Source organism: Pelecanus crispus, chromosome 3 (assembly GCF_030463565.1).
Source record: "Pelecanus crispus isolate bPelCri1 chromosome 3, bPelCri1.pri, whole genome shotgun sequence".
NCBI lineage: Eukaryota > Metazoa > Chordata > Aves > Pelecaniformes > Pelecanidae > Pelecanus > Pelecanus crispus.
The window spans coordinates 51,840,962-51,859,234 of NC_134645.1; the positions used below are offsets into that span (position 1 = coordinate 51,840,962).

Consider the following 18,273-nt stretch of genomic DNA (forward strand, 5'->3'; position numbering starts at 1 on the left):
GGCAGCTAAACACGGTGGTGCTGGCAGAAGCAATACAGGCTTTACCCAACACTGCTGCGTCATCAGGAGCAGCCCCAGTCCCGCTGCAGGAGACCGTAGGGGAGCGAGTGCCCTGCCCTGGGACTGCTGAAGCCCAGGGAGGGACTGGGTGCCGTGCTCGTGTTATCCCACTCCTGTCACTTGCTATGCAGCTGCTTCCTAAATGAGCTCCTATTTACTTTTTAAGAAAAGCTTTGCAGAGAGACGCTTATCAGCTTGACAGCTGACAAGGGACAGAGATGAGTCAAAGAGATGGACCAAATCCATCTCTCTCACCAACTGGGACTTCTATCAGCCTTTTCAAGGCAGCGTTATCTGATCTTAATGGACTTAGAGAAGCAAGGGTTGGGGCTGGCATAGCCCCCCAGCTGCCCTATCTTACAGGCATAAGTGAAGAGGCAGGTACAAGATACAGTCTCTGTGATACTAAAACCTCTTCTTCTCCTTGTCAAAATAGCAAAACAATTTCTACATCACCTTGTGTGCTACAGCACTTAAATTCCCACCACTAAAATTGTCAGGATTTCTGTACAGCAGTTTTAACAGTGCTGTTAAGTACTGTCTTGTATATGTATGTGACATGTCAAGCAACGTGGTAAACACAAGTGTAATCATATTAAAATTACAGCTGCAATTAGTACAATGCAGTAAAGACCATAGAGAAGGAAACAGGACTTTTTGGTGATTGTCCTCTTTGTGTCCGGTGTTACTGGTATTTTACGTAAGACTTCCCGTTAGTGTGGTGTGTGGACCAATTCTAGCTAGCACCAGGTGTGGTTTCTCTCACTTGGGGTGGGAGCTGAAGGAGGTGGTGATAGGGGGTTGTTTTCCTTGCTTGTTTTTTAAAAGCTTGCAAAGGAAGTATTTGTTGTATCTGCCCCTGTAAGGAACTGGAATGCTCTGGGAGAATGTCTGCAAGGTAGCTCAGAGCCCCCTTGAATACCTGCTGTAACACTGGCCTCTGCCAGTCCTTCGTCTGCTGTACAGACACGAGTGCAGGCTCTCATTTGGTTGTAAATCTCTATTAGAAAAATTTCACCTCTGTTCTCCCCTTCCTTTTTTTTCTGTTTGACATCAGAAAGCAACAGCCAAAGCTGGGAAGTCTGGGCTGGTCTTCAGGGGCAGAAGGTTATTTTGTGAAGGGTTTCAGGTTTTGTTTTTTGTTTTTGTTTTTTCTTTTTCTTTTTCCCCCTTCCCCCCTCACCCCTTTCATGTCTAAGGAACAAGCTCTTCAACTTGGCGCTTATGTCACCTGTCCAAACACTCTCCTGGACAAGACCAAAGAGTAGAGGGACTGGTCAGGTGAATGTGCTCAGCTGGCATTGCTGCTGAAGCCTGAAACACCCGTCAGTTCTTTTTTTCAAGAGACTTGAGAAGACTCAGGGGAAAATATTTCGCTAGCTGAGCTGTTTGGATTTGATAATTGGTAAGCAGTGTTACAAAACACTGGCTTTGAAAGCAGCACAAAGCTCTTTCAAAATGATGTGCTCTTCAGGCTGTCTCTTGTTCACCCTCACCTGGGTGGAGAGCAAGTCCTGGTCCTTTGAGGCAGGCCAGGTTTCCCTTCTTTTCATTCATTTTTTTGCTCTATGAAAGAAGATGGGTGTGAACAGGAGATGCCAGACCTTCTGAGGAGGGCATTTGGGTTTGGTCTTCATCCTTTTCACCATTTCAGAGGATCCCATTCATATGTAGAGGATGAAACCTGTCAAATACCTGACTGTCCACTTGCTTATGCCACGTTGGACCATGGTGCTACATGATGGCAGAGTGGAAGTTTGGGTAGGGCTTGCTTGTTTAATAATAATAATAAAAACTGAGTCCGCTAAACTGACAGTACAATTAGCTTGGTAAGATTGTGTTTCCCTTCTGTAAGTGACTTCTTGCTTATAAAGCAAGAATTCTGCATTTCTGGCTAAGGTGTTTGGGAAACTTTAGCTCAGCATCTCTTGAATCAAGGCGTAGCTGACCTTCCTTCCATACTGTCTGGAGTACCACATGTACTTAAGAGACTTAGTGCCCTCTCTTTTCCCTGCCCTGTCTATTCCCTGGTCAGCTTTGTTTTAAAGCATATTGCTTGGAAACAACTTGTATAGTCATCTAAGTATTTCATGGATAAGAATTTCTAATTCTTTAACATTAAATGCCTTTTTTTCTTGTCTTTTAGATAATGAGTATGTTTTTATAGACCTGGAGCAGAAGCTTAGCAAATACTTTTCAAAGGAGTGGAAGAAAGAGACCACCAAAGTAAGACATGTTTAATTTCAGAGGCTACTGCTTTGGTATTGGACTACACAGTGAAATGAAAGCTCTTAAACTAAGGTCCATAAAGCATTTCGTGAAGATGGTCTGCAGAATGCTGTTCAGTAGCAAGATGCAGTGACCTGTGTACAGCTGTACAATTAATTAAAAGAGCTAAACCAGGCCCTTACATGACTTTACCTGAGCAACAGTAGTCACATGGTTGCTGCTTAGCTGCTACAGGAGTGCAGAAGGTCAGTTGGTCAGTCTTCCTTTTGAACTTAGCCAAGCCTGTGAAGAGTCTGGAGACCTTATTGTTATCCTTAACAGAATAGCCTAAAATGCCCTTTTGTGACTTGAACGTGGTATGAAGGAGAGGGCTGGAGCTGTGACTCTTCCAGAGTACACGGAGCGAGAGGAAGGATATTTTGGTCGAGAAGAGTCTTAGTTCTTTAAGGCTAGCCAGCCCTGTCGAGGGAGGGAAAAGCTACATGAAAAAAAGACAAGCCTATGTAATTGTTTAGTGCCGGTCATTTAGACATGATAATACCTGTTTGTGTGTGTCATTATTAGAGGAGCCGCAGTCTAGAACAAAGTGTAGTATGCAATTATATTCAGATATCTTAATTAGCTCATTATGACTTTTTCCACCTTCCTTAAGGGTTTTCTTTTGCAGAGTAGGCACGCTTGCCATTTCTGCTGCTTAGAGAAGCTTGCAGATGACTAGTGAAGTTCAGGTTCCCATACGGCTTCTCCCAAACAAGTGAGGGTTACTTCAAAGACAGCTGCCAGTGTTGTGGAGGGCTGTCTGTCCAGCCAGTGAGGGTTTCCTGAGGCAGGTGTTTCTGGTCACCTCGGGATGGGGTACGCTTTGTGGTTGCTTTGAGGTTGGATTCTTGCAACATTTGAAGTCAGGATAAGTGTCGAACCTCTGGTGTGAGGTGAATCATAAAAGGCTGAATGAGTTGCCATTGGCAGTACTGAAGTCTGAGAGGAGTTAGGCTATCGGACTGGGTTAGCGGACAGGGGTTTAATTCCTGTGAAGAGGTTTCAGGTGGAAAGGCCAGTCTAGCTGATAAAATAGGGTGACTATGACCAAGTTCCAGAAGTAAAATGTAAACATTTGCATGATGATCAAGAAGTTGCTGTCTGCATCAGATGTGCATGGCATGCCACATGCCTTGTCCCAGTGAGATGGGTCTGACCAGCAAAGCCTTGGAACTGCCTGTGCGAGCAAAGTTACCTGTATGAACATTAAAGGAGTGGCAAAGTAGGAAAGATGAGAGAATGAGCTAGTAAGAGATGATGTTCCTTCCCCCACCCCTTCTTTTTTTTTTTTTTTCTTGTTTCTCCTGTTTAAACAAGCCTGTAAGTCTGAAAGGTAGGCTGTAGTTAAAACAACAACAGAACTCTTGCTGGCTTTCTTCTAACAGACACCTTCAGTGTGAAGCAGACATCAATGTCTCCTTTTGGTCTGTGGCTGCAGGAAGGTGTGAATAACTAAACATGAGCCCTGCCAAACAAAAGGCAAGGAGTTAATATCAGGCTGGTGCGCCTCAGCCTCGGGCAGTAAATGCTGAATGCAGCAGCAGCGCGTGTGTCCCTGCTGAGTGATGTGGTGCGGCGCAGAGGTAGCTAGTTACTCCTAGGTGTGCCCTGGAAACGCGGCAGCCGTGCTAGCGTGGCACGCTGCCCTGCTGCCTTGCCTGGTGCTTTGAGGGAGGCCGTGTAAAACTTGCTGCGTTCAGCGCTAATGCATCTGCGGCGCTGCCAGGTGCTGAGCTAGGTAACTCTGGGCCAGGCTGGGCATCCCCAGGCTACGCCGGGACTCTTTTATACCTGCTCATCCCCTCCCCATCCAAAATCTGCCCTCCCTAGGGACGTTTTGCCATTCAGCCTGTCTAAATGCTTTATGATGCCTCATTGTTGTGAGTCTCCGAGACTGTCAGATCACCCCCAAAACTTGCCAAGAGCTAAGAGTAGAAAATGAAAAGCAGTATGGGGAGCAAGCTTGGGAGAGCAGAATGTTACCAGACGGGGTAACGGGAATATTGGATGCTGGATGTTATTTAACTTGTCTTCTGTCTCTGCTCTAGGGAACAGAGAAATTCAGCCCTCCTTTTGTTGCGTTCTTTAGAGTACAATACTACGTAGAAAATGGAAGAGTAATAAGGTAAGTTCCATTCTGTGGTAGTTACTGTATTTTGAATTATTCACTGTGTTCTTAAAGGCAGGAAAAATAATGCTTCTTTGTTAAGCTCATCTCTGTGAGCTCAGAGAAATAAGCTTAAAAAATCCACTTGATTTTTTTTTTTTGAAGACCTTCACAGACTTCCTCATCCAGCCATGAATGTTTTCCCCTTGAATCACACTCCTTATCCCTAGGAAAACTGTGACTACTTTTCTGTCTGTATTTAGAGAGCAAGTTGAATGATCACAGTATCAAGATATATTTAACACTCTTTTGCTTGCATCTTTTGGTTGTATGAAAAGCATCAGATGAATATACTAACAATAGCTATTTATATTCCAGAGCACAGGCTAATAATTTTGGATCTGTTTTTTTGTATCTGAGCAGTGCTCTGTGCAGTCTTCTCCTGGAAATGGAATTTTGTAAGTGGACAAAAGAAATTACTTCATAAGTTAGAGAGTTTTGCATTTGTAGTCCGTTCACATGGAATATGGGCTGCACTCAAAACATCACCACCCTCACCCACGGTACAGAACAAAGGATGAGGTAGTTAAAAATGAACAACTGACAGATTGAATTTGCATCAGCACTTCTGGCATGGCTGTGACCCCGGGGCAAGCCAAGAGCTGGGATCATTTGGGTGGATTAAAATCTTTACCAAATTTTTGGCATTTGTTCTCGTCTTGAACAAAGCTTGGTGGTTTTTTGTTTTTCTCTCTCCATAGTCTTTCATTTTGGATATAGGGGAGTCTTTCTTCTGGAGTCTGTTTGACTATTAAGTGGTTTGTATTTAGTTTTGCTTTTAGGTACAAAGGGAGATTGCATATCATTCTACCACCCCCGATGTACATATCCTGTAGCGTCACAAGCAACTTTCTCTTGCGCTAGTAATTTAATTGGAGAGGTTTGTGGAGCCACACAGGGGTAGTTAACGTGGCCCCTTCAAACTACACACACACACACTTCTATGAGTAGACTGTAGTGTCCAGCACCTCATCTACACATACATGTCAGCAGCCTGCTTCCCATGAGCTCTTACAGCAGGGGGTGTGTGGGTTATCAGTGCTACGTGATAGTTATGCCTTATCAGACTATCAGGTTTAGCGGCTTGAGGAAGAAGACAAAAACAAGCCCAAGGCTCCTGTGTCTTTTGATCTACCTTGCAGGGAATTAGCTGTTGAAAAGTACCTTGAGCCTAAGGCAAGGTGAAATGAAAAAGCAGTGCCAAGTTTAGAGGGGAAAAGAGGACAGGTGTGCAAGAAACAGAACTGGGATTCAAGGGAGTTGACTCTCCTGGCTGCTACAGGCTTTCCAGAGAAACAGAAGTGCTTGATGTAGTCAGTCTCCAAAACAGGTGTGACATGATTTTTCTTTCATCTACCTTCTGCCCTAACTTCTTAGATCTCATGCTCCTCAAGACAGAAGCTACCATTTCCCATGTTTGTACAACACTTAGTGGGAGGAAACCTTGATCTTGGCTTGGTGCTCCCTACACATACGTAACTGTAACAAGGTGGCATTGGCACATATCAGGGATGTCAAAGTTAATCCCTCTTCTCAGAAGAAAGATGTGTTTGAGGGGCCTTATCTGAGCCTGAACTTTCTTCAAGTAAATTTGCCTTTGTGTCTTGCAGTGATAAGGTGGCACGGCAGCTCTACTACTGCCATCTCAAAGAGCAAGTACTTATGTCTCGGTGCAACCACAAAGAAGAAATATACTTCTTGCTGGCTGCCTACAGCTTACAGGCAGACTTGGGCAACTACAGGGAGAAGGTCCATGCTGGCAAATATTTTGAACCTCAGGCTTATTTCCCGCAATGGGTAAGTTTCAGGGGATCTTTCTGTCAACAGATTGCGCATGCAGCAGGAGCTATGTCAGGGTGGTACCTAACTGCAGCCACGCAAATTCCCAGATTCCTGCTGCAATGATCATGCAGAGTGGTAGAGCGTCACCTTGAATTTCCCTCAGGAGATCTCTTTCCACGGGATGTAGGTGCCTGTTCCTCCTGGGCTCACTCATCAGTGAGGTGGGTGGTGTGTACCCTTCCTCGGTGAGGGAATGTGTTGGTGTCAAATGAATAACTCCAACAGTGTGGCTGTTTTTGTTTAATTCTTCTATAGCTTAAAGCGTTGTGTGTTTGCAGTGGTACATCAGCAAGATCTGCACAACCTAAACTCTACAGAAAACCTCAAGGCCACAAAGCCAAGTCCATGGCCCTTTGTTCCCATCTCTGTAATGCTTACCTCTAGGATGGATAGACCCAAACCCTAAGGGGTAGTACTGCTGTGCAGTGCCTCTGGTGCCTGCTTTGTCATTAATCTCTGGCTCAGCTGCAATAAGAGAACAGTGAAAAGGGCCTGGAAATGGGTTAGCATGTTTGTTTATAAGCATGTGCATGTGGGCTTGTGCCTTTCAAGACTTACAAACAGCTCAGAAAGCCAAGAGCTGGTTTAGTTGTCAGATGAAGGCAAATAAGCTAAGGCTCTGTCAGAGCTGGTTACCTGCAGGGAGTTCTTCTCTTGTGGTGAAATGTCAAGAAAACTGTTGATACACACTTTAGTGTCCACAAAAATAGAAAGGGAAGCTAGCTTTGCTACAGACACATCATTGTAATGTCTGATGACATCTGCTGGAGCAGGTTGTTCCCTTGGACCTGGACAGACCCTCCCCTGCAACCTGATTTCGTTCTGGAGCCCCCTTCTCTGCTGTCACAGCAGATTTTAGCCCAGCTTGTGCTTTGGGATAGCTGTTGAAAAGCCCAGATGCCTCTGGTAGTTGGCTGCTTGTCCCCAGATGAGTCACACCTCCTCTGAAAGGTGGCACTCTCCCCTGCTTTGGGGAGAAGGTTCAGAGCAGTGATGGGGTTGCATCGGGGAGGCAAGGCTGGTAGAGTCTCCTTTATGCACGAGTCCCAGCCTGCCTGCCTTGCTGTGCAGAAACGCACCTTTCTCCCAGACAACAGGCTTTCATCCCATGTTGTTCCTTGCTACGGGGCGCCCGGCAGGAGGTAGCTAACAAAGGGCTGGAAAAGGTGGGTCTCACACGTGCTGTTTCTGGGGCAGTTAAAAGTGTTATCGCAGACTATTGCTCATCTGGCAAACATTGCAAAGGCCAAGGCAAAGGCTGGCTCACCTGTGCTGAGCCACAACCCCAAGCAAGTATGTGGGTAATTTATTACATCATTACAAAGAGCAAAATCTGGCAGGTATGGGGACGCTTCTCTCCCTGCCCCCAGGCTCCCGTGGGGAGATACTGAGCAATCTCCTCCTCCAACACAATCTCTTCCTCCAACATGTGCTTGAGATCTTTTGGCCGAGGGCTGCCCCAAGCCTTGTGCTAGCGAGGAGAGGCGGTGCTGCCCCGGGGCAGTCAACCCGGCTTTGAACTGTGGAGCTGGCGTGTCTCTTTCTGCTGACGTTGCGCAGCCGATGGCGTCGATGTTGTCCTCCACTGAGCCCAGCCTTCCTTGTGGGAGGGCAACTAATCTGGCAAGGCATGCAGAGGTGTTACCAAACAGGGTAAAGAAGGGGCTTAATATAAAATGGAAGTGGGAACTGAGTGGTGATGGGATCTGGTTGTTTTGAGCCAGGGCAGGTTGTTCCTGGCAGGATGTTCTCGGATACCTGGTGGGATCTAGTTTTAAATGCCCCCAGTGGTCGGGGATTTTGTGAAGTGAATTCAGCCAACACCCCTCTTATCTGTCACTGCCACTTGCAGCCTGGAAGGGGTCAGTCTGGCACAGGAGGTGGCCAGGCTGCCCTGTAGCCTTGTGCAGAGAGGGCACATGGACAAGCATGGGAACTGGGCACTCACACGGCCAGAGCAAAAGGCCCAGTGTGGGGTTTTTTTACTGCTTAGCAAAGCCATGTGCCTGTCAACCACTCCCGACACGTAAAAAATACCTTGAGATAGTGTTATCCACCCCTTTGAGGATGGAAGTGCTAAATAAGCCTAATGTGCAGTTTCTGGTCTTAAAAGGACCACCTAGCACTTCTGCAGTGTTTGGGGATGTTGCTGTTGATTGTGTTGGCATGCACAGCAGTATTTGTTATCTGCCCATAAGCATTTATGGATGCCAAGAGTTAGGAAAACTAATTCCAGTCCTTAAAAATTAAAAGAGCTGACATGACCTCTGTAGTCTTGGTTTGTTATGATTTTGCCATCTAGAATATGTTTGGAGACATTGGTATCATCTGGGCTTCTTTAAATGCCTGTCCCAGGGAGGTAGACGTGAATGTGGACTAACATCTTGAGGAACCGTATGAACCTCCTCCACCTCCAGTCTCTGCTTTGCTGTTGATCACAGCTGCCTCCCGTGGGGATTGATGAAGAGTTGCTGACCTGTTTGTTTTCCTTGTGGTTTAGATAATTGCGAAGAGGGGGAGTGACTACATCTTGAAACATGCCCCAGAGATGCACCGAGAACAGCAAGGGCTGAGTGCTAAGGAAGCAGTGCTGAAGTTCATTAAGGAGTCCTGCCTGCTGGAAGATGTGCCCGTCCACTTCTACAGGCTGCAGAAGGTTAAACAAAGAGCTTCTCATTTTTAACTTCTCTCCCATCATTAATTGGGTACACCATTGTGTTTTTCACTTTCTGTTTATTTGAGAGACGGTTGCCTCTGATTCAGAGAGGCCAAACAGGTCTAGAATGTTCAGCCAAGGAGGCCTGTTCCCACGAAAAAATCTGTTGCCAATATACAGGTATAGCTGGAATCTAGTTTTGTTCCTTGGCCAAGAAAGTGGCCACAGGAATGGCAAAATTTAATTTTTGTCCCTGCCTGTCAGTAGGCTCACACCAGGGAAATTACCGAGAAGCCTTTTTTTTTTTTGGTTGCAGTCCATTGAAATGATGACAAGAGGTTGGCCAGCTTTCACACCAATCCCAAGTAATAACTGCAGGTGACACTGAGTCATCCCAACTTTCTTACCCACCTCCCCCTCCAATCCTGTCACAGTAGTTGCCGTTTTTTCAGCTGTATGTCAGTTTTTTGATTCCTGGATTGTTGCTTGTCCCTGAGTCTTAGACTCCTTATCCAAGCCTGCTTAACAGAGTGTGCTTCATTTTCACATGCTAAGAGAGTTTAGGTCTAGAAATAGGACTAAAGAAAAGTTTCCTGTTCCACTTAGGTGAGTGAAACCTGCTCATGCAATTAGGAATGGCTTGGACCTTTTTTCCCCAAATGGGGATATGCCATTTGTCAGACTCATAATTAAACTTCTCAGTTGTTTGTGCTCAGTGGAAACTATGTCTGGGGGGTATCTGTGTCTTTTGACCAGATCTAGCAGCTTTGGTTACTGGAGAAACACGCGTTTTCTGGAGGAAACAAGTTCTAGTTTGGTCTGTAGCCCAGGCCTAGTTTCAGTTCCTCGCAAACCACAGATGCTTGCCCTACCTCTCCTCTGTCCTCTCTGTTTTGATTTCTAGTGCTGTTAATGATGCAGTCATAAGAGGGTTGGTTACACTTGAATGCCATAAGAAATCCAGCTGGTAGGATATGATACAATTTATATCTGAAAGCACCAGGGCTGTGAAATTCGTTGCTCTTAATATCCAAATTCCTGTCTGACTTGAACTTACATTTTATGCATTGCTGATTCCTTCATGTGGTGTTTGATCCACCATGTGCTCTTCTTCCTGCCGTGTGACACAGTTATCTCATCTCATGATGAGATCTCCTTTTCCTAGGTGACACATGGGTCACAAAGCTCCTGACTGAGTGTGGAGGGGTGCCAGGTGAAGGTGTCGGTGCACTGGCTGCCCTGACATTTCAAAAGCAGTCACTTTTGTCTTACACCGTCCTCATGGCTGCTACTGAGGTTGGGAACTCTGAAAGAAAACACAGCACTGAGCCCTGTATCTCTCCTCCAGACTAATACTGATTTACGAAGCTCTTTGCCCTTAGGAGGCAGAAAGCATTTCTTAGTGACTAAACTGGAGACATGGATGGTACCAGGGGCAAAGGGTGAGGTAATGTGATGGCATAAAGCTTGTGTCTTGACAAGCCAGATGAGGAGAGACAGTTTTGATGTAAAACTTGAGCTCTGTGAGCCCATAAATTTTTACCCCCAAATTTTCTTCCTCCTGCTCCTCCTAGCAAGAAATGTATGCGTTCCCCTCCCTAACTCTGCCATGCTAGGAAAGACTGAAAGAACTAGTTAATGATATTTCTTGGTCTTCAATCGAAGGAATCTCATTAGAGACAGAGTATGTCATACCAAGATACAGCATGAGGAAAAACAAGGCAGCATTCCAACCCAGCCGCAAACATTTAAAACCACCTGTTTCCAGCACTGAGATAAAAAGGTTATAAAAAAGGTCCCTGTAACTCTGGGCATTGATTAGCTCCCTCCTGGCCAAGGGACACCAAAAGTCTAGCGAGTCCCTGGATGGGAACAGCGATTCTGTGGCAAGGAGAAGGGGACAGGCATCCCTTCTGTTTCAGGGTCTCTGTCACCTGGAGAGCGAGAGTGGTGCATGTTCATGGGGACAGCAGAGACAGTGCATGGCAGCATGAGAGGTTACAAGGTACCTCTGAGAGCAGTAATTGTCTGTGCCCTCAAGTAACTAAAGCTCCAGGACTCCCTGTTCAGGGCAGCTAGGGTGTTTGCTGGTGAAATGCTTGAGACGCCCACCATGAGGGGATTTTAGGTGTAGATATTTCACGGGTCAACAAGGCAAGGTGCACTTTACAAATACAATAAAAACCAAATGAGCTGATGGCATCTGCCTGATGAGCAGTCCTGCTACTTCTCCTGCAGTAGGTGCCAGAACAAGAGCATGGTCTTTGTAGATTAACCTTTGACTCCAGGCTCTTCTGTTCTTTTAGGATAAGAAGGAGGATCGCCCGACAGTTATCCTGGGCCTGACCCTGAGAGGAATGCACATCTATCAGGTAACAGACTGCCGTGAAAGCCTTCTGGTGTAGCATTAACTCTGCCCAGCTCCCCTGTCCTCCCCCCCACCGCAGCTCCTCTGCCTCCCCTGCGAGCACCAGGCTCCACATATCTCAAATACTTGGTTGTTTGCAAATTCTTTGTACATTGCTGACTCCACCCCATACCTGCCAGTCCCTGTGTCACCCCGAGTTTGATGTGTTGCAGGAGGTGAATCACGTTCGCCAGCTCCTCTACGACTTTCCCTGGTCGCACATCGGGAAGCTGGCGTTTCTGGTGAGTATGATGGAATGGAGGCCATCTGGCAGTGGGCTGTCAACCTGGGACCTGGCAAAGCTGTCGGCCTGCCCGTGCTGCCATGTCAAGTCCTGTCACTCATACGCAAAAGACCGCAGCTATCTCTGGTAGCACTGTGGCTGAAAATGTGCTCTTGGTCATTTCACTAGCATCTCTCCTCTCTATGCAGGGGAAAAAATTTGAGATCCAGCCAGATGGTTTGCCCTCTGCACGGAAACTGGTTTACTACACAGGTTGCCCCTTCAGGTCGCGGCACTTGCTGCAGCTCCTGAGCAACAGCCACCGGCTCTTTCTGAATATCCAGCCAGTGTTGAAGCAAATCCAAAAACTGGAGGAGGCTGAAGGTATGTGATGAAAGAGCAGGTGACTTTGGTAAGGGGAAGAGTACAGCATGTTAGGCCTTGCTGTTGCTTCATGGTGGCTGCTCTCTAATTAATGGTGTTTCTGCCTTATCAGGAAGCTGGTTAGAGAAATAGAGGTGTTAGATATGTTTCAAGTCCATTACTGGCAAGTGTTTACGGCTCCCACATTGCTAGACTGTGATCAGAAAGTGTGGGTGAGAGCAGTGGAGGAGGAATATCTCCCTTTAAGTAAGAGGAGATCCTCGCTCTCTGTGCTCCCAATTTGTGCACGTTTGACACGTGCTTCTAAGTGGAAGTAATTCTAAATAAAAAGCTTTCTTTCCATTGTGATAAGATCTCCCTGTGTTCAAGCAGCAGTACAGGTTGTGTGCGTGTGTCTTAATGTTTTAGTGCCCTTTACTAAACACTGCACACAATTTAGTCTATAGTGTCAGACAGTTAAGAGCCAGGAGTTACAGGTGCCAGAAACAGCCTGAGAGCAGATCAGAACTCCCAGAATTTGTCTCTTTCTGATGGGGTCCCCTCCCTGTAGGAACAGTGATTTGAACTCTGACAGTCCCTGGTATCTGTCCAGGCAAACTTCAGTTATTTCATCACCTCTCAGCTTACCCCTTCCATTTTCCAGCTCTGCATGCTGGGTCTCCTACAACTTCTCAGCCTACCTCTCCCCAGTGGCTGCTTTTAATGCATTGCATAGGTCTTCTTTCAGAGGATTGTGTCCCCTTCCCTCTAGCCTTCTCCTGAACACTTTTTTCCCCTACTTCTTTCCTGACTGCTGTTCCGTGTGTTCTCCGTTCACACTTTCTCTATCTTCTCTGGGGTTTGTAAGCCTTGTGTTGTTACCTTCAATGTCAGTAGAAGTCAGCCAGCAGTAGTTGGTCCTCTTGTCTGAGGACATAGGCTGACTCCTTCCACGGAGAAGTCAGGAGGAAACTTGTTTCTGGTTATTGGCCATCTCTGCTAACTCTTAAGGAGCTTACATTCATCTCTGAAGTGGTGATCGCTGGTTGTGTGGAATTGGTGTACAAGGCAAGGCAGCTCTTGGTCTCATCTAGCTTCGTTATTTCTGTATTTTGCTTCAGTGGGGTTATAGAAGTGCCCTTGAGCTGTGCAGGTGCAGCCAGTGGCACGTGCCAGTCACCTGTAGAAAGGCTCACTGATCAAGTGCGTGTGGGCAAAAGGCCCTAGGTTGTTTTGTGTCCACTAGTGTCTTGTGGATTTCTTGACCACCCTCAGCACACCTCTCTTTAGATAACAGATACAAGCCATGGGAGAAATAATTAATAAATCATTAATAAATGCCAGCCATGGGGATCCTGTTCTTAGCCCTTTTCACACACTGGTGACTGTTTCAGGAAACAATCAATGCCATGCACTCTGTTTTTGAGCACTTAGGTTAGTTAAGTAATTCCCTTTTTTTTTTTTTTTTTGACCTTTTCTTCATTCTGGAAGCTACTATTTTCTGTATCATAACTGCCTCTCCCTGCCTCTTCTAATTCAGGAGATGCTGGGTTTACTGCAAGTACAACTGACTAATTCTTTTACAGCCAGCTGGGCATCCCAGTATCTGTTGAGCAAACAAAACACAGAACTGTCCCTGTATTTGTTCAGTAGCTTCAGCAGTTGTCTCTTAATTGTTGGGTTGTGCCAGTCCCAGAACTTACTGATTATTTTTGCTGTCCTTCCGTCTTGCTTAAAATTCCCCCTGGTTTCTCTCATCTTTCTTCCTCAGAGAAGAAGCGCTACCGGGAGTCCTATATCAGCGACACGCTAGACATGGACCTGGACCCCTGTGATAAGAACTCGCGCGGCAGTGGGAGCAGCGGGGGCAGCCGGAGGGATAACCGTCTCTCGCGCCAGTCCACAGGGAGTCACAGCAGCTCTCACACATCAGGCATCGAGGCTGACTCCAGGCACCGGGTGTCAGTGGAAATGTCAGTGGATGAGCCCTTCAGCATTGACCGGGTGCACAGGAAAGAGAAATCCTGCAGCTCAACCATCAGCTATGGTAGCTCTGGCATTGACAGTGGCAGCAAAGGGCGGGCTGAAGACGACTCTCAGGATGATGGTAAAGAATTTGGAGATGCGGAGCAAATTCTAAGCCCGTTCTTGTCTTCTCCTGTAGGAGAATGGGGAGTAAAAGAATGTGAAGCAGCTTGGAGCAGAAGTGTGATGCTAACCCTTCTCATATCGCTCTCTTCCTCCTAGAGCTTGAGCTGGCAGTAGATGAGCCAGAGGAGGTGCCTGTAGATGCGCCTTTAGGGGGAGACCAATTAGAGGAGGCCACTGTGGGCGAATCTGTTGAATCTCTTCCTCTAGATGCTGCATGCTGCCAAGGTGAGATGGCTTTCTGCTACTGCTCAGTGCTTTTCTTTAGGCTCTAGCAACAGGAAGATATGTTTGGCAAGCCAGGCATAATCTGAGGGATCTAAGAAAGCTGTATCTTCTTCCAAAGGACTGCCAGGGCTACTTACTGCCCTACTGCAACAGGATTTGAAGTCAGCTCATCTGGAGGTTAAAGGCCAGCACCCTATATTGTACAGTGCTGCTCTCCTCTGTGCTCCTTAAGGTCTCCCTTCTCCAAATTTGTCAAGTTTATACTCAGTCAATGGCAAAAAGATAACTGAGGTAAACCTTTTGTAGTGAAGGAATTTGCTTTAAAATCTTGTAGGCCACAAAACACCCGAGGGTTTCAACCACAGATTAATGGGCTGGTCGCAGGAATTCATAGGTAAAGTTTTGTGGCTTGTGATACAGGGAATGCCAGACAATGGGGTCATGCAGCCTCTACAGCAAAGCAAGATGGGTGAATGTGGGACAAGTTGGTGAGAAGCTGTTTTCTTGAGAGTTTTTAAACATTGACCCTTAGGGGCAAAAAGGAGTACTTGTGAGCAAAACTCCCAGAGCATTGAGGATGCTTACTGATGTATACTTGTATTTACAGGTATAGCACTGCTTGAGTGTGGCCTGTGAGAACACCTTCCCTTTTCCCTAGCCCACAAAACCTCAAACCTGCAATGCTGTTCACTTCCTTCTTCTCCTTTGCAGCTATAAATCAGGAATCGCTGTCTGTGGTGCAAGTCACACTAATAAAAATGAGAGGTCAAAGTGTGGAATCCCTTCACCAGGTAAGGCAGAGTGCTCGGCAGGAGGGTCTGTGTGTGGGCACTGAACTAAGGTCTAGTGTAATGAAGACAGCTGTAAATCAGGTGAACTTGATCGGTCTGGATTTGACTGATTTTAAATGGTGTAACCAAAACCAGCTGTTGGCCAGCTACTGCTCTCAGGAATAGGATGAGAGCAGTGTTTGGGTCCAGAATAGCATAGAGAGTTTTGGAGCAATCTGCATGGAAATCTTGCAAACCAGCTATCGTCTGCCTTAGGCTTCCAGACAGGAAATGGAAAATAAACCACATGCAAATTGTCAGTGCAATATAGAGCCAAGACCATCCATGCAGTTTGGATGTGGGTTGCAAACTTGATCATCTTCCTGCTCCTGAAGCCAGAAGGAGCTCACATCAGAACAAAACCAGATGCTCAAGCTCCAATTACTATCACTTGTGTGATTATACTATGTGTGTGCTCAAGTCTTTGTTGTCAACATTTTCATCAAACCCTTGAGAAAAGGCAACTATATATGGTAAAATATGTCATATCATAAGTTGTGCTTGGAAAAAGCTTATTAAAATGTCTTTTTAAGGCCAAACAATACTACTTTTTAAAGTATAGCTGTACCCACTCAGGTAGAAATATTGTGTGGGTTTTTAAAGAAAAAAACAAAGAAATAAATAAGGTCTCTACAATTTCTTCTCTCTCTGAATCCCAATTAGCCTTATCTGATAAAAGAATTTAAAAAATCTGTTCATAGTTTTCCCCTTTGCTCCCTGAACTCTTCTGAACAAGGATTTCAATCACTTCTTAGGACTTTTCTTTTCTTCTCATGCTTCTTCCTGGACCCAGTCAAAAGTGATAAGAAATATTCACTTATCAGCAAAATAGTCCATAAAGTGCTATAGGAGATTTAAATAAAATCTTGGTTATTTTTTCCAAAGCTGAAGACTGTGCAGTACAAATCATAATGAACTTACTGCTATACTTGAGTGGAATGACTTAAGAGTACAAGGCAAGGAGTGGGCATCTTGCTTAAAGTAATGTTTTTACATTAATGCTTTTACCAACACATGCCTATGCTATTAATTGATCATGAGGCATCTGTTTTAAGAATGTTTCTGATCAACACAGGACTGTTTAAGCAATTGCAAAGACCCGGCTGCCACTTCCATGCATCAAATATTTGGTGCATCTTTAAAACAAACCAACCAACCAACCAAACAAAAAACCCCAACAAAAACCACCACGTTCCTTCCAAAGCCATATAACTAAATGCTGCAGGACTGGGTTTCATTAGTGTTGGAGAGACTGTACAGCATGTGCCTGTTTCTGGGAGTGCAGCTGAGCCAGCGCAGGGTTTCCTCAGGGTAGTTGTTTTAATTCCCATCCCATGGAGGTGAGAGAAGTGATACTGGGAGCAAGTTTTCTGTGTTGCCAACAGAAGTGTCTTGGTTTAAAAGTGATATTCCTGAAATCAGCTTTAATACTAGCATTTAAAAGCTGATTATGAAGAGACAGAGTAAGAAAAAACAGGTGGGAAAGTCTTAGATGGTCAGTTAATTCCTCCACAGAGGCCGAGTCACTACAGCTTGTGTAGCAAGAAGCTGCCTCTGGGAATTACTGCTGGTTTGTTGCTTCTGTTCTCTTCATTGCTGAACAATGTTATGTAGATGAAACTGTATGTTGCACTAGTGAATTTTGGACACGGTAACCTATTAGTTTGCGTGGTTGCTTTCTGAACCTTCCTTTCAGCTCATTAGGCTTTCACTAACTCAGTGTGTTCAAGCAGTTGCGGTAATTTTTTTGGTTTTTGTTACGTTACTTTGTCTTTTTGAGGATGGCTGCATGGATCTGCCAAGAAGTGTCAGGTCATTCAGGTGTCAATACCTGTCAAGTGTTTCATCCGTCTACTGGACACTGAGGACACAGTACAGAGATCAGGATCTGGCTCAACATGGCAGGGCAGCTTAATGCACTTGTCATTTCTTAATGGTTCACAGCTTTTTCATTAAGCCAATGTCCTTCAGAAGGCTGGTGGGGCTGTTTTGAAGGAGTGGAAGAACAATTTAGGAAAACTTGTAGCATGCATAGCCAGCATCGTTAGGCTGTGTCTGAGCTCATCGTTTTTATACGTGTGTGTCTTACTGAACTGGCAGGTCAGATCGCCCAAAAGCAGGAGCTGCACAGACCAGCACAGCCAGAGTTTGGATGACATCCGCCTTTACAAGCACCGGCACCCACCACTAAGTGCCACGCTGTCCTCGGACACATCCCACAGCTACACGTTTGGCTGCAGCCTGGAGGATAAGCTGTCTATCTATGGCTGCGTTTATTCCACAGTGGACTGTAAAACCAAGTCTGCCCTTTATGGGAAGCGGTCCATGAACTGCCTCTCCTTGGATCTTCTGGGAGAGGACCAGCTCCCAGAGGAGTTTGTGGTGTAATGAGATTGGAGCTCTTCCATACCAGGAAACAGCTCATCATGGAAATATATACCTCATTAACACATGTGATGTCACACTGCAGGAGACTGTGAGCAGCTTTGTTACTCAGCTCCACAATCAGTAAGTGGCATCACTTCTGCAGACCTGACTACAGGGCAAATCAACTGGAGTGTAGCACTTAATGTTGGCATCTGAAGTGTCTGTCTGAGCAGAAAATGGAAGTGGCCTGCACCATTAGCAGTGACACAACCAACATAAAAACCAAAAACAGTGGACCAAAACTGACGCTGAGCTAGTAAAGCAAACACTGTGTCTAAATGGATTTATCAGAAAGAAATTTAAAGTCTGTGTCAGTTTATCTTCCTGCCTTTCTCTTGTGGTCCATTTATGTTAATGCTAGTGTACAAATAGTTGAGTTTTCTTGAGTTTGTGCTGCTGCAACACTGCCAACAGCTGTCAGGCCAGAATATGGTCTGAGCACATTTGGAGGTCTGTGATGGAAGTGTCTAGCCTGTTCCTGTTGTAATGAACACAAGTTGCCCATTTGCTTTACTGGGAGCAAGACCTGCTCTTCCAGGACTTTATTTCTCTTTTTTTAATGTTGTTTTGTTTTGTTGTAAGCATCCAGCCAAATACAATGTCTGTTGTTCTTTTTTTTTTTCCCCCTTCTTTTTAATGCAACAAATGGAACTG

General features: G+C 45.6%; 1 protein-coding gene across 1 annotated transcript in view; it reads left to right on the forward strand.

Annotated features, from left to right (window-relative positions):
* The window catches only part of FRMD1 (FERM domain containing 1), a 30,333-nt gene extending 12,753 nt beyond the window's left edge, over positions 1-17,580 (forward strand). The window contains exons 3-13 of the mRNA XM_009480831.2: positions 2,207-2,286; positions 4,377-4,453; positions 6,106-6,292; positions 8,838-8,993; positions 11,300-11,365; positions 11,574-11,642; positions 11,833-12,007; positions 13,758-14,093; positions 14,234-14,362; positions 15,074-15,153; positions 17,293-17,580. Coding sequence (XP_009479106.2) covers positions 2,207-2,286; positions 4,377-4,453; positions 6,106-6,292; positions 8,838-8,993; positions 11,300-11,365; positions 11,574-11,642; positions 11,833-12,007; positions 13,758-14,093; positions 14,234-14,362; positions 15,074-15,153; positions 17,293-17,580 — 1,643 coding nt within the window. The remainder of the gene's footprint in view (positions 1-2,206; positions 2,287-4,376; positions 4,454-6,105; positions 6,293-8,837; positions 8,994-11,299; positions 11,366-11,573; positions 11,643-11,832; positions 12,008-13,757; positions 14,094-14,233; positions 14,363-15,073; positions 15,154-17,292) is intronic.
* The last annotated feature ends 693 nt before the right edge of the window (positions 17,581-18,273 follow it).